The sequence below is a fragment of the Colias eurytheme genome, chromosome 9 (genome assembly GCF_061535395.1).
Source record: "Colias eurytheme isolate Ceu_HAF_F1 chromosome 9, ilColEury1 Martin Lab GWU primary, whole genome shotgun sequence".
NCBI classification, from domain to species: domain Eukaryota; kingdom Metazoa; phylum Arthropoda; class Insecta; order Lepidoptera; family Pieridae; genus Colias; species Colias eurytheme.
The window spans coordinates 2659582-2676294 of NC_142988.1; the positions used below are offsets into that span (position 1 = coordinate 2659582).

The 16713-nt window shown below is 32.5% G+C and overlaps 2 protein-coding genes across 2 annotated transcripts; one reads left to right on the forward strand and one right to left on the reverse strand.

The window, feature by feature from the left end:
• Positions 1-4129: 4129 nt before the first annotated feature.
• LOC149905663 (CD63 antigen-like) lies at positions 4130-11529 on the forward strand. The gene is made up of 5 exons (XM_090105732.1): positions 4130-4265; positions 8137-8337; positions 8644-8805; positions 9527-9775; positions 11005-11529. The coding sequence occupies exons 1-5, from the start codon at positions 4155-4157 to the stop codon at positions 11182-11184; spliced, it is 903 nt and encodes a 300-aa protein (XP_089961858.1). The 5' UTR covers positions 4130-4154; the 3' UTR covers positions 11185-11529.
• A 3261-nt stretch (positions 11530-14790) lies between these two features.
• LOC149905664 (alpha-ketoglutarate-dependent dioxygenase alkB homolog 4) lies at positions 14791-16657 on the reverse strand. The gene is made up of 2 exons (XM_090105579.1): positions 15804-16657; positions 14791-15071 (listed from the first exon to the last, which is right to left on the reverse strand). Exons 1-2 carry the CDS (start codon positions 16550-16552, stop codon positions 14852-14854), a joined length of 969 nt encoding a protein of 322 aa, XP_089961705.1. The 5' UTR covers positions 16553-16657; the 3' UTR covers positions 14791-14851.
• Between the last annotated feature and the right edge of the window lie 56 nt (positions 16658-16713).

Sequence of the window (16713 nt, forward strand, 5' to 3'; positions counted from 1 at the left end):
TGAAGTATCTATTTAAGTCTTTAATAATATAAGTTTAAACGTGGTTAAATACATAGTATAATAATTGAGCTATAAACCCAAAGAAATAGAAATTCAAAAGTATAAGCTCTATGATTCTTTTAATATTATATTTATATTTTAATGTATTTTATTATAAAATTAATCTAAGGAATAAAGCCATTTAAATTTTGTAAACTATTCTCGTTTCATTTCTGCCCATATTTCCTTTTTCTCCCTTTTAAAATTTTATAAAAATTCCGTAGGTATTCAGCAAAATATATTTTAATAAAACAAAATAAATAAGTACCTAAGTACATGAAAAAAAATATACAGTGTGTCCGGACATGACATACCGATATTTGAAGGGGCTATTCTCCAGGTATTTATACAAGCTGTCTTAGTGTAGGCCTGCAGGTCATATTATCTTTTAATCATCAGGTCCTATTATAATATTGTTGTATTTTTTTTTTTATGTTTAATTAATTTAAGATAATGATTTCTATGTAAGTATTTAATTTTATATTTATGGTGAATAAATGATTATGATTATTATGATTATTTTTATCGACAATTCAACCCCTCTACAGTCCCCTACCTCACCCCCCTCAAAATGGTTTTCGATTTTTAAGTATTGTATTAAGTATGTTTCATCACTCTTATCAATTAAAGGAGACTATTTTTTGTGGGCCCACCAAGACTCGGTAACGTATAGTAATAAAAAAAAAACGTGTAAAAATATAAAATTATATTATGAATTTTGAAGCTACGTTGTTTTACAAACGAAACCGGAATCATAAAATCGAATTAAAAAGCTTTATTTTGTTATCATCCCTGCTGTAGTGCTGTCTAGAAACCAAGAACAATGGCCAACATTAAAAATAACTGGAACGAAACGTTTTTATCCATAGAATGAAAATAAAACCAAAAAGCGAAAAAAACTGCCTTAAACAAATCACTTTAGAAACTGTTTTTATTCGTATATTATATGGAAGAATGTGATTGATAGGGTTTTAAAATCCTGTAATTAATCAAATAAAACAATTTGTTTCTACTAAGCTAAAAAAATCCGTGTAACGAAACGTTACATCTATTGGCTGCTTTGATAGACGTCAGATTCTTCCTGTCGCAGTTGTAATGTTTTTAACATATACAATGTTTTTATTGCCTATATTTTAAAATGTAATTGCTACAATTTAAGAGCGTTTAATATTACAATAGAACATGAATAATAGCATAGCTGTGCAAATGGCTACCTATCCTAATATTATGTACCTACTCCTACTCATAAATCACGTACCTACCTACCTACTTAACTAATAATTTCTTATTTAATCAGTTTTCCCATTCGCTAAAATCGCATAAGGTCAAGAAACTTGAGGTGCACACACTTATATCTCTTATTTTCTATACTATTTATAACCAAATCGGGTCTCTGTTTGTGGTAACTTCGCTGTTTCCGATTTCCGAGCTTGGAATCGTGACAATGTATGTGATGTTTTCTAATATTTATTTATTCATTCATTTAAATATATTGTACCCAATGATTCGGATGGGTCACACAAGACAAATCGCTCATTATCAGTTAGTTTTTATGTAGGAATGAGGTAAATGTTTGCATATCGTGTTTCTAAAGATTCCGGTTAAAACATGTAAAAGTAATGTCACCACTGTAATCTGGGGACTTCAAGGAACAAATTAACACACTTTTCATTAATATACGCTAGGAAATTTAGGTGGGCCTATTCTCCAAACAAAAAAAATCGTCTCCTTTGTTTAGTGGTCCCTAGAATAACTTGTTATTGTTCAAATAAAACCAAATTTAGTATTTTGTGACACTCACTTTCGAAGTTATTACAATTTTCATAAATTCACTATCCGAATTGATAGGTTTGCCATTTTGAGGGGGGTGAGGTAGGGGACTGTAGAGGGGTTGAATTGTCGATATAAATACCTGGAGAATAGCCCCTTCAAATATCGGTATGTCATGTCCGGACACACTGTATATGTAGAGCAAATTTACCAAAATAAATAAATAAGATCACATGTATTGTTCAATGTAGGGAAATTATTGAAAGTGGAATATATGAAAAAATATATCATCGCTCGTCAATCTATAAAAAGTGCTGTGTTTGATAACATTTCAGCGGATTATAATAGATAAGAACGATAAACCGTATCACAGAGATAATGTCCTATATCAGAAAGTACATAACATGTTGGAAACAAAAGCAAAAATATGTAAATGTAGCACATATTATAAGTGTGTACCTATGTCGCCGTCATCTGTTAGAATTTGCTATTTGATTTAATGATTAGCGCGTTCATTGAATGACGCCATTCAAATGAATGACTAGGCCGAACGTTAACAAGCGTCAACAACTTGGCGAATTGTTTTTTTCTTATTCAATGAACGCACTAGTAATTCAATCAAATAGCAGATTGAACCAGATAACTGCGACATGAAGTAGACAAGAGATGTTCTAAATTAAGATGATTTGAAGATAAATTGTCACTCAAATATCTTAATGAAATCTCTATTTTATATTGTATGACAACATCAAGTAGTTCCTTAGAACTTTTCTGAAAAGCAAGTACTATTGTGTACAAAATACTAAATAGTCGGTCATCGCATTCGATTTGACTCTAAAGATATAGGTACTTAATACTTATTAACGTACTAATTGCGCTTATCTTTGAGTCAGATCAAAAAGTTTTTGGAAGGATGACTTGATGTTCGAGTATAGGTGACGTAAACTACATATTTACCTAGTATAAAACAAAAGTCGCTTTCTCTGTCCCATAGATAGAGTGATTCAAGAGCAAGGTTTTAGCATATAATTTATTAGGTTTTAGACAAAGCGGGTGAAGCCACGGGCTAGCTAGGAATTATATATAAGTATTTAACCAACTCCTTTGGCTGAATTTGACTCACTTATAACGGACAGATTTTCAAGCTTTGCACACTTATTGTAGACCGATGACAATACAATAATTTAATAAGTTTGTCTTTATTTATTCTGCTAAAGTAAGTAATAAATAATTTGGAAAATCCAAAAGTGCACGCCTCATAATTTTTTTTAATAAATATTTATTAATTATTATTTTTGTTTATTTAATAACAATTAAACCATATCGAATCAGACCCTGAAAAATGAAAGGCATTCCTGAGCATACTCAAGCGTAAGGGAAAAAAAAAAGACTCGATTAGTAAAGTATTTCGGTCGCTATCGTGTTAACAAGAAAAAGGATCCGCACATACAGACACACGGACGTCCAAGACAGAACTTTTTTAAACTGTTTTTTAACTAGTTTAAATAACAAAAATGACATCAAAAATATCATGAACGTTAAAAATAGTGTTTTTTCTTAATATGTGTGTGTATGTATTATCTTACAAGTGCAATGTATGATACATAAAGACATTTTAAGTTTGAAAAATCAGATGTTTTGCGCGAAGTGACAGTAGTACCCACCTCAACGCTTCGCTTATGAGGCGTGCAATACAATAAATATATTAAATATTTTTAACATTCAGTTGACTCTATCATTATAGCGTGTTATTTTTTAGTTTTTTATAAAAAATATTTAAGATGTTTATGTTAGAGCCACGAACTTTGCCCCAGCAAATGCTCGTATGGTTGTGGGGGTATATTTGAGTCAGGCATTTTAATGCATGATTTTGCGGTTTCATTGTGGTAACTGACTAGCTTAGCCCTTCTTAACTTAACCCTGTGGTTATGAATATCTGAGGTTCATGCATCCCTGTGTTCAAGCGGAACACTATAATATCTTTATTTTAATGAGGGTCAAAAGTAGTTGATATGTGTTTTACATAGCCTGAAGAAAAGAATTAAAAAAGCTAAGAAATAATGAGACAGTGTAATCGAAAGTTGCGCAATTTTGTGTAAAATGATTTCTCAATGTTTTTAATCAAACTACAGACAGATTATCTAATGTTTTATTTCGTATACGCCAATAATAGTTTAAATACGTAAGTTTAAGGGTTTTTTCTGCTAATCATTCACAATGTTAATATGTAAATCTATTGTTATCCGAAAACTTTATCAAATCATCACCTTATCAGTACCTACAGTTTTAGCCATTTAATAATCAGTATACTAGAGTGCGTGGAGCAGAGCGTATACTTGTACAAAATGACTGTGGCCACAGCTGGTACACAAAATATGAAATTCAACAAAACAGAATCGGAATACAACATGAAATCCATACGGTTTCTACTGCTGACTATCACTACTATGTTTATTGTAAGTAGTTATTTAGCATATGAATGGAAATGTGACTTTGTGTGTGTTTAAAATGTTTATAAGTTAATTAAAAACTATAGTGTGTGTCTATAAAAGTAATCTTTCTCAATTTTGTGGTTAGAAATTGCTCGTGCAAGTATATCTTGTGGACGAAACTAGATATAGAGTAGGTACATAATTAGGCTAAGAGAAAATTGTTGGGTATTATACCATGGACCAATATATATAATATCAAGCTTGACGAAGAAGACCAATCTTGATATAGGTATATTGGTCCATGGTATTACTTATCAATCAGCGTACACTAACGAACTATGAATTTCTTTTATTATCATTTATTTACTTGAGAATTTATTTACAGACGAACATCTTAATAAATTAAGTAGACTTTTTAATTTCATAATCCAGTACCTTTATTGCATATCCGCTTTTATTTGTGATTAATTAATTATTAAGATATTATCTAGATCCATTTGATTGTTTATTTACAGGGGATCTATCGATAATAATTATATCCGGTCGATAAAATATTTAAATACGATAAAAAACACAAACCTTAGAAGACTTTAATTATGTAGGTATAGCTATTCACGCCCATTTGCCCCTGAAAATATGTCCCATACCACACATTTGGTATTTTTTTCTTTTTAACGATTTTGCAACCACATGGGTTTAGTATATTTTTCTATTTGGCAATTTTGCAACATTCCATCAATTAATGAAACTTTAACAACAACTATTCAACTGTACAACAAAATATACAAGTCTATTGTCATGTATAATCTCTTATCTCTTTCATTTCGATGCCATGGAATGTTTCATTTCAAACTAGATGACAATATAGATAAAGGTTTTATACAAACAATTTACTGATGCTGTTTAATATCCGTCGCAATTATAAACACACTAGCTTTTCGGCCGCGGCTTCGCCCGGATTTTCAAAGAAAAATCCACATACCTAGTTCCCGTTCCCGTGGGATTTCCCGGATAACACCTATCCTATGGGTTAATCCAAGTTACCCTCTATATGTGTGCTAAATTTCATTGCAATCGGTTCTGTAGTATTTGCGTGAAAGAGTAACAAACATACACACATACACATACATCCATCCTCACAAATTTCGCATTTATAATTTTAGTAGGATAGGAAAAGATGTATTTTTCTTACGGTTCATTTACATCAAACGAACATAGAGCTAGAGCAAGAGCAAGGGTTACCTATCTTAATCTCGAATTTTAATATTCCGAATATCATAATCCAGAAAACGTTTGGACATTTTTTCATAACCCCGAATTTTAAAATTTCGAAGTTTTGTTTGCCATATAATCGCAACTCCGAATTTCATTTGCCCATTTCTTTATTTGTACGACGTTTTACAATCCAGACGAATGAGTTCCAGACATACGAAATCTAAATGCACAAAATCCAGATGACCGTAATCCATATGCACGAAAGCCAGATTTTTAAAACACAAATTTTTGAAATACAGTTAATTGATATCCAGACAAACAATGTCCAGATTTTTTAAATTCAAATAAACGATATCCAGCAAAACGAAATCCTTCCAGGGGGTCGCAGCACGAACCGAACCTAACCTACTGAATAGATTTTAACACTTTAACCTTTCTGTAATGGGCAAGTAAAGCAATAGCGAGTCGGTTCTGGCACTCGCCGGCCGCTGCCGCGGCACGCTCGCTTCGCTCGCTCGGCTCGTGCGTGAGGGGTCAAAGTTCAAACCTAACCTAACCTACTGAGTCGAATTTGACACTTAAATCTTTCTGTAATGGGCAAGAAAAACAATAGCGAGTCGGTTCTGGCACTCGCCGGCCGCTGCCGCGGCACGCTCGCTTCGCTCGCTCGGCTCGTGCGTGAGGGGTCACAGTTCAAACCTAACCTAACCTACTGAGTCGAATTTGACACTTAAATCTTTCTGTAATGGGCAAGTAAAACAATAGCGAGTCGGTTCTGGCACTCGCCGGCCGCTGCCGCGGCACGCTCGCTTCGCTCGCTCGGCTCGTGCATGGAGGGTCACAGTTCAAACCTAACCTAACCTACTGAGTCGAATTTGACACTTAAACCTTTCTGTGATGGGCAAGTAAAACAATAGCGAGTCAGTTCTAGCGTGGGGGTCGTAGTTCAAACCTAACATACTGAGTCGACTTTGACACTAAAACCGGTCTGTAATGGACAAGTAAAACAATAAATTTACTTACTGACAATGTTTATTTTCAGTCGATAGTAAAGGTATAATCACGATTGTATGGAAATCAAATAAAAAGATTATGAAAATCTGGCAATAGTTTATCTGTTATACGATTATATGGGAACCAAATAAAAAGATTATGAAAATTTGGCAATAGTTTATTTGGAAAATGGTACGATGGGAAACAAAAAAAAGTATTCTGAGAATCTGGTATATTGAGATCTGTATTATGAGAATACGGGAAACAAAAAAATACTTTTTAAAAATCTGGTTTTGGTGCATCTGGAAATTGATTCATCTGGGAAATTAAAAAAGGAATTTTAAAAATTTGTCATTCATTACATCTGTCTTTTAAAAGTTCTAACAACCGTTTTCGGGGTTTTAAGATTCGGGTAATAGAAATTCGAGTTTTTAATAGGTTACCAAGAGCAAGAGTATTCATTCGTGATCTTTTAGTGTTAACGAAAACTCGTATTCAGTGTTGTTCAGTAGGAACATTGCATAGAACTATTTCGAATGCACTAAGAACAACGAAAGAATGCTCTACGCCTGTTTACACTTAAATATGTATTTTGACATAGCGGGGTTAGAATGAGCATTCGCTCCTTTGGTGTAAATTTGGTGTAAATGCACCGTTACTTGATAGATAAACGGCATGAATGTTGTCATTTGATGAATATAAATAAATCATTAACGTGTGCATTAAAATTATTATTAGAAATAGTAAATTAGCATGTAACGATGTTTAAAGATAACAATATAATAAACCAATACCTAATCCTACAGACTTATAGAGAAGTGCAAATACAAGAAAAACAGAAAGGTAACTTACTAGAGTAGAGTAGGTAAACTTAGTAGAGTCTTAGGTTCTTCCTCGCTCTATGTTTTTGTTTATAATTAGAGCATTACCTATCAACAAATTTGCTATGAACTTCGATGTTTAAAGATTAACATTAGGTATGGGATTATTAATTATATCTATATGTTATAAAGTAAATTGAGAGAAACTTTAATATATAAGGATATAGCCGGATGTAGGTAATTATTTCGCCACATGGTGATGATTGATGAAGTATAAAATTGCGAGAAGCAGTTAATTTGCCCTATCCACATATTGCTTCACTGATTGATTATAATTTTTCACCATTATTGAGATAACGCGTCCATTACGCGTCATTCAGAACTTGTCACAGACAGATTTGTGATAACAATTCGCGTTTAACATTCGTTTTCTAAGCTATTGCATAGCTTATATCGCGGGCCTTGAGCGCGGGGATCGAATCGAGAAATTCCGTAACGAAAAAACCTCACGCTCCCACTCCGACGGGCACGGAGGTGTGGCTTTAAGGCATGCTATCACAGTAATACAATATTAGGAAATATTGTAATACTGTGATGCTATATGCAATAGCTTTACCGCGGCAGTCCCCGAGTGCCACACGTCTTTTTTTATGTGTTATGTATTACTTATTTTAAATGTAATTCTTATTCGCGGATAATTGCATTTTATGAGGGTCTCCTCAGGTTAAATTTATTTATAGTTTTTGAATCAAATCCATCTAGCATGAAAAACTATTAGTATATTGAAAAATCATCTAGCGTCTACCATTTGTAGCATGAGTCTAATAACATATTAACATTTTTTTTGTAATGCCTCTATTTTTCAGATAATAGCCGGTTTGATGATAGTACTGGGTATCACAGTATACACGCATTATCACCATTTCACGTTTTTCTATGAAGCCGCTAAAAGTGGCAGGTTTCTGACTCCCTCGTTGATGTGCGTCCTGTTTGGGATGATGCTCTTCATCATCACACTGTTCGGTTTCTTTGGAAGCCTGAAGCAGAGCACATGCTTGGTTAATTTGGTAAGTCAGCGCCTTATAATAATTATGTGTATGTTGTTTGTCATGGCATAGTTTAAATATTGCGTCTTTGTTATTTAAATATAAATAGGTAGGTAGGAAAAAAAAATATATCAATATAGGTAGATAGTTACAGTTAAAAAAATAAATGGCACTAGGAAATTTGACACCTTTTTCACACCTTGAAATTGAAATTTTATGCGTAATCTTTATAACGTCAGAATTTCGTAAAGTAATATCACAGTTTCGTAAAGTAGGTAATATTTAAAAATGTCTGGATGATTTTGCTGATGTATATTTCGTTTTCAGTATGCGTTTTTCCTGTTCCTGATGGTGATTTTAAAACTGGTGCTTGTAATAATGTCGTTCACATTGAGTGCAGACAAACTATTGAATTATGTGAGTGTGCCCGTCGAAGATTACGTCAACGACCCCGAAATTAAAGTGGAAATTGATATTTTACAAAATACGGTAAGTGTACAAATTACTTATTTAAAGATAAGTATTAAGTACCTAGGTTAATTATTCAATTGGCTTTCGGTTATGTTTGGTAATTTACTAGATAGCTTTTCACCCATGGCTATGATACCGCGTGAAAGGACTGTTTGTCTGTTTCTGTTCCAAATATCAAATCAAATTTTTTTCAAATCAAATTTTATATATTATTAAACACACATACATACAATTACAATTTATTACAATATACAATTAATATTCATGTAAAATTGTATAATTATATAAATAAAAGGCTACCAAAACAATTTATACAAGCCAATGTTTCCCTAGCTAGGTTACTACAAAATATTATCAAAATTGTTTTAGTGGTTATGGACTGAAAGGGAAACAGAATAATTATTATAGTTATTTTATATACCTAGTATGAGTAGGTAATGTTTTATTTTACGCGTCATTCAGAATTTGTCACAGACAGATTTGTGATAACTTTATTAAGGTGATAACGTACAAAAATAATGTACAAAATTATTTGCATATAACTAATATTATGACTTATGAGGCACCCCTCAGACGTTTCAGCCAGTGTAATTAAAAAAAAAACATAATATTATGTTGAGTGTACTTTCTTTATTTGAGACGATACATTTATGCTTCAAATATTCTAAAATCTAAAGAAAATAATTATTTATAATTTAAAGATGTAAATCGGATAATCTAATCTTCACTTTGATTTCAGCTGAACTGTTGCGGCAGTACATCCTACCGCGATTATGCTGGCATGAACTTCACCAGCGAAGACTCCACTGTTATAATAGCCAGCGCGTATGCAGACTCTGTGGTGGTCCCTGCGACGTGCTGTGTCACAACTGGCGAGGTGTACTGCACTAGACTGAGAGCTTCAGGGTGCAAATCCGCCTTGGTCAACATGCTTATACAGAATTCTAGTGTGATCGGTGTTTTGGGAGTGTCTGTCACTTTTATACAGGTAAGGATGTTTCTTATCATTTTTGAAGTGAAAACTTCTTTAGCGGCGTTGAGCACTTTTTCTGTAATGGGTATAAAATCTTAAACTCGCGTCAGGACACGTGACCTGATTGAAAAAGCGTAAGACGGATGGATATCACACATGCTCAACGTTAAATAATCAAGTTTTCACTTCTGCCGGCACTCCCGGAGTGCAACCCGTCTTTTTTTTTGTTTTCGCTTATTTGGGCTGTGGAAGTAGGTAAGTTATTTTATTAGTGTGAGTTGGTTTTGTCCTAAATGGAAATGTAATGAAATTTCGTTATTTAAATGAATGTACTAAGTTAAATATAGTAAGTTAAGAATGATAGGTAGGTACCTACTAAGTTAAAAAAATGGATACTCATTTCTTAGACTCATTTTGTTTTCCAAAATTCAAAAATTCCACAGCTAAAGGCTCTACAAAATGTAGATCATCAATTATAATAGATCAATAATCACAGATAACGGCCAAAACATAGATTCGTCGCTATCGGAATAAATAATGATGTTATCGGTAGATAGGTACCTACCTAATTGTGAAATTGTAGAAGTAACACAAACAAACTTTTTATTATAGCGTGATAGTCAGTCGTAGGGATTTGCAAATTGCAATAAATATTAATATCAACTACATAATATATTATTAGTGAGGATTAAAAAATTAAAATATGGATTAGATAATATTTTTTTAACTTAATCTTATTGCTCATGATACCTAGTAGGTACATAGTTAGGTACCTACGTAAAAAATGTAAATTTGTTACCATTTAGCATAAGCCTAGTAATTGACCTCGTACTCATGCTCGTATAACATAAATAGGGACCATTGAGATAATATTACTACGTATGGAGGAGACACCACGAACAAAATCTGTGCGCCATTTTTTTGCTCTAAGTTTTAAAAATTATTATTTAGTTAGGTACTTAACTATGAAAGTTATTCCTTTGCACTTTTCCGTATTATTTGTATTATTTGTGCAATATCGTAACACACACGAAGGCATGTTTGATGCGTTTCACTTTAAAACCATTAAAAAATACCACTCAACATACGTCATATGACGTATGTTGAGTGGAACATAAGTGATGTAGGCGGTGTCGTCTCCTATTAATATTATCTCAATGATAGGGACCAATATTTTTAGTGGCCTTCAATCTTCATTTTGTATAAATATCTAATAATTTTATGTTATTATTTGTACATTACAGATCCTCGGTATCATCTTTGCGCTTCTCTTAGCTCGCTGCATCCGAAAAATGAAAAGCGAAAGGGCTTTAATGCTGTGGACAATCAAAGAACAGATGATAATGGCGCGAAAAACGGAGGACAGCACGTCTTGTGATAATAACACAGTCTATATTGCCCAACCTGACTCAAGCACGGCATAGACCATAGATAATAAATCAGAAATATATAAATCTGTGTATAAATCACATTGCACACCGTGTGCACACTTTAATTATAATAGCAAGCAAGCAACAGTTACCTATGCTAATTATTATTATTATCCGTTTCTCGACTTTTTCGTGTGGATTCATTGTATATTTTATTGATTCTAGTTCAGTATTATAATATTATCTGTGTAGATGTTATTAATTAATTTTCAATTCAATTATTTTTCAATGTGGTTCAATCAGGCTCAATCGATTAGTAACTCAATGATCTATAATAATAAATTCATCATTATGAAAATATGATAATACCTACTTAGTCATGTTTTATTGTTTAATATACTATTGTATTAATCATTGTATTATAAATATATTTTATACAACTTTTTTCTTGTCTTAAGTACATTCATTTCGCTATTTATGACCTATTCATTTTATAATCGCATAAATAAAAAAAAAATACGGCGATATTTTGTACCTAGAAAAAATAAAAAATAGTTTGGAAAATCCAAAAGTGCACGCCTCATAATTTTTTTTTAATAAATATTTATTAATTATTATTTTTGTTTATTTAATAACAATTAAACCACATCGAATCAGACCCTGAAAAATGAATAGTAGAGTGCCGTAAGGCATAAAAATGGTCAAACCTCGGAACCCAGGGCCAGTCAATGAATCTGTATATCAAGTATGAGACTGCATTATTAAAACCTCAAATAAAAAAGTTAAAAAAAAAAAATTGACCGATCTCGATTTACAACAATTTTTAACAACAATTTACTGAAAAATGAGAGGCGGAAAAAAGTGTTTATAGTGAAAAATTTAATTTTATTTGTAATAAATTATATGTGCAGAGTAACTTCTATGTTAATTTATTAGATTATCGTAAAAAATAAGTTACAAAAAAAATTTATCATTAACTATACACATTGTTACATCATTGTACATTATTTTCGTCGTCGTCGATCTCGTTGATATAGATTGTAATTTGTAGGTGAAGGATTAGTGCAGCTGTCACCATTGCATTCTAAGCAAGCTGCGGTGCAGTTTAATCCACTTTTCCTGCACCCACAAGATGCTCCACATCCTGTTTTGCATGAGCTTGGTGCTTCTTTTTCACAAAAGAAGCACCTAGTTTTCCAATCAAAATCAATTGAAGTAGCTGTTCGAAGCTTTTTTTAGGTGGAGAGCATGCAGATGTGGTGTTCTTTTTTTTTAATTTAAATTAATATATTTTTGTCTGCATACCGAATGCACGTAGACAAAGTCGCGAGTATTTATATACTGAGAAAGTCCATCCCCTCTTTCCGCAGATGCAGCTTTTAATGATGATATGCCTCTAGTGACTTTTATAATATCTCCTAGTTCAGAGCTTAATTCAGAACTAGATCCGATTTTATCACAAATGAGGCAATCATTGCTTGTACATCAATACTGGATGGTTCACCCATTGCGACACGTGGCTGCAACAACAAATATTAGTAATATTAATAACTAACTTTTACATAATTAATGATTTATATTATTAAATTCTACTATTATATTCTAACTTTTAACATCGATTTATTACAAAATATTTATAACTGTTTTCAAAAGCATGTAATATAAATGAAAAACAAATACTTACAATTTATGCCACTATTTTCAAAGTTTTTAAAACTCAGTAATGTTCAGTAATTAACTTTTATCACACTCACTGCACAATAATATAAACATTAATTTTTAATAAACAAAAATCTGAAATAAATATTTTTGGAACGAAAACAACAGCTACGTATTAAGTCTAGCAAGTTACAACGTCGTGTACTATCCTGTGAGGGCCCGCCATGAACAATACCACAGAACAATACCGAACAGCTGCTGCTATCCCCTCTATTCTCCAACCCGACCTTTATCGGTATATCTGCAGTCCCTAAAGATCCAAGATCAAGTTTTCAAGTTTGTAATAGTTGTTCTTTTTAAAATACATATGACTTTTGACTAATATAAATCAATGAAAACTCCAAAAAATTAATAATTGTTTATACTAATAATTTTTAAAAAATTGAGAGCGCGAAAAAATTTTTTTTTAACATTTTTCTATATACTATTAAAAACATATTTTCAAGGTTTATATTAAGATTCATTGACTGGCCCTGGATTCCGAGGTATAAACCTTACGGCGCTCCACTAGAAAGGGTTCTATTCCTGAGCATACTCAAGCGTAAGAGAAAAAAAAAGACTCGATTAGTAAAGTATTTCGGTCGCTATCGTGTTAACAAGAAAAAGGATCCGCACATACAGACACACGGACGTCCAAGACAGAACATTTTTAAACTGTTTTTTAACTAGTTTAAATAACAAAAATGACATCAAAAATATGAATGTTAAAAATAGTGTTTTTTCTTAATATGTGTGTGTATATGTATTATCTTACAAGTGCAATGTATGATACATAAAGACATTTTAAGTTTGAAAAATCAGATGTTTTGCGCGAAGTGACAGTAGTACCCACCTCAACGCTTCGCATAAGAGGCGTGCAAAATTGGACAGCTTTTTTTATCTATACTAATATTATAAAGAGGAAAAGTTTGTAATTATGTATATGTATGGTTTTCACGCATAAACTACTGGACCGATTTCAAAAATTCTTTCACCATTAGAAAGCTGCATCTTCACTGAGCAACATAGGCTATATTGCATTTTCAAAAAAATTAGAGATCCTTACCAAAAATGCAATAATGTAACCCAAGGGGCAAGGTGTAAAAAATTCCTTAATAAAAATGCTGTCATCGCGTGCGCTGCGGAATCTATTGAAGATAGAACAAAAAAATGTTCTACGGTAGTACCTATAGAATGGATCAATATCTACAAGAAAGTCCGCGATACCATATGTCCATCTTCAGTAGTTATGTTACTACAACAACTTTTTTACGTTTTCAAAGTAAATAGAAGTGCCGACAGTAATCAAACCATGTTATCCATACACATATATTAATCCTTATCGTTTTATTATAGACTGTTTCAATACCAGCAAAATACTTTTTAAATAAAAAAAATTGGATATTCCATTCAAAAGATATAACGAATTTTTAAAAGTGTCAAAAAATAGTAGGTATAATGAGCAGTCGTAGTGCGGGACGGGGTGAAGGTGATTTTCATGTGATTAAAAATTAAACCTATAGTCCGACCTATAGTAGACTTTTCACTGTCACGATATCGCTATCTATGCGGGTGAAACCGCAGGGCATTGCTAGTCTATACCACAGGTCTATACTAATATTATAAAGAGGAAAGGGTTGTATGTATGTATGTATGCTTTTCACGCATAAACTACTGGACCGATTTTGATGAAATTTGGCACAGATATTCTTTAGACCCTGAGAAAGAACATAGGCTACCTTTTATAGCGAAGTATGTAACACGGGCGAAGCCGGGGCGGACCGCTAGTAATTTATATTTATAAAAAGAGCCTACTAGGCCGCGCGCCGTCTCTTATTAAGTTTACACAATGAATAATTTGTTTAAAATTAACAAATTATTGAATAATGAAAGTGAGATATTGGCATAGTAAAATAATAATGTTGTATGAAATTAAGAAGAAATAAAACAAATTCTTTTATAACAAAATTTCTATTCAGGTAAACATAAATAGTATTGCTTATTCAATCAATTATTCAAGTCTTCAATCAATTATTTGGTTCTTATATCTCGATCTGTGATCCCAAAACTGTTTGGCTTTATTTCTTATTTCATCTCCGATGATTTTGTGTGAGCCGTTAGGCATGTATGGAGGAGTGAACTCTCTATAGGCTATGCATACTCTTCTTTCTTTTATATCCTCTCTTAGAACACAATGTTCCCAATGGTATCTTGGTTCTCCATACAACACGGTCAAGGAACGCCTGCAAAAGAAAATAGTTGAAAATTACTTGTTAATACAAGCGTGTGTGAAAAGCAAGATGTTTTTATTATAAGGTGGATATAAAAATTTTGCAGGGAAAACAACACTTGAAAACACGCACTTGAAAACAACATGTGAAAATGATAATTACAAATATTTAAATTTTAAATAATTTTAATAATCAAACATAGTATTTATATTATTACTAGCTTTCCGCCCGCGGATTCGCTTGTGCAGTCAAAGAAAAACCCGCATAGTTCCCGTTCCCGTGATAAAACCTATCCTATGTCCCGGGGTAAAAAGTAGCCTATGTCCTTTCTCGGGTATCAAAATATCTCTATGCCAAATTTCATGCAAATTGGTTCAGTAGTTAAGGCGTGATTGAGTAACAGACAGACAGACAGAGTTACTTTCGCATTTATAATATTAGTATGGATAGTATGGATTAGTCCTTATTACGGGTCATTTCACAACATTCTAATTTAAAGTATGTAAATTTTAGCGTGGTGGTAAATACACAAACTTCTTCATTTTTACTAAATACAGTCTTTATCTTTTATGGTTCCTTCTCATATTTTGTATCTCTAATATATTGAGAAACTTTGCACAACTTTATTGCCTTCAATATCAAAATGTGTCATTGAATGTTTCAATGTCAGAGATAGTTTTTTATAGAAGAAGCAATGTATTTACATAATTTGATATTGCACAACATTATGAAGTGATCACTTACCGAACTAAAGGTATCCTTACAATTGCATCACTATTGATGACTGGTCTACATGATGCCAACATATTTTTATTGTTCTTAAACTCTAAATCTATATAACCATTAGGTTGCACCAGTGGTGGAAATTCTTCAGCAGACAATAAGTTATATTTATTTTTATCACCTTTATATACAGTCATGGTTAAAGCAGTGTCCGATAAACAGTTCACAGTCACAACCCTCTCTCCCCAGATCCAACAATCATCTATGTGTGGATCTATTGACGCACCTGTGATTGGATTATATTCCAAAGAACATTGTTCTATAACTTTGTAGCCTTTCAATAGTTCAATTGTTTCGAATCTGTCTTGCAAATATTTAGAGAATTGCGGGAAGCCGTCAAAATTACCTGGTACTATTCTTTTCTTTTTAAAATTTGTTTTTGGTCCAAAATTCTGCTTTCGCCGGCCACTTTGTGATACATCCCAAGGTACTTCATCAATTGCTTTCATTAGTTCATTTTCTTCGTCTTCCGATATAAAATCTAATTGTATAAACACTCCCGGAAAACTCAATGATTCGCCTCTATGATTTGGATGTTCTTTATACGAATCGATATCCCATCCAGGCCAAGCTTTACAACAATAAGGGCAATACACATAACCTCTTGTTTTGTCTAGTGTTATTGTTGGCTTAAATTCTGCAGCACCGTACTTAGTTTCACAAACTAAACAGGTTCGACAACCTTTGCAGCCGCAGGGTCGAGGCTTCATTATGTATTTTGATTATATTTACTCAATAATTTATATAAACTGTTCTTTGAAAGAGAACAACATGACTAGGTACGTTTTTCATTCAAAATAATTTATAAAACTAAAAACTAAAAAGAAATATATGACATTATGACATTAATGACAAATGACAATTGACATTC

Bases quoted from the DNA above. Each gene is read 5' to 3' on its own strand.
- LOC149905663 (XM_090105732.1), top strand. From the start codon at position 4,155: ATGACTGTGGCCACAGCTGGTACACAAAATATGAAATTCAACAAAACA. The intron at 4,266-8,136 runs GTAAGTAGTTAT...TCTATTTTTCAG, and splicing joins CTATCACTACTATGTTTATT to ATAATAGCCGGTTTGATGAT. The intron at 8,806-9,526 runs GTAAGTGTACAA...CTTTGATTTCAG, and splicing joins TTGATATTTTACAAAATACG to CTGAACTGTTGCGGCAGTAC.
- LOC149905664 (XM_090105579.1), bottom strand. From the start codon at position 16,552: ATGAAGCCTCGACCCTGCGGCTGCAAAGGTTGTCGAACCTGTTTAGTT. The intron at 15,072-15,803 runs GTAAGTGATCAC...TTTCTTTTGCAG, and splicing joins GTAAGGATACCTTTAGTTCG to GCGTTCCTTGACCGTGTTGT.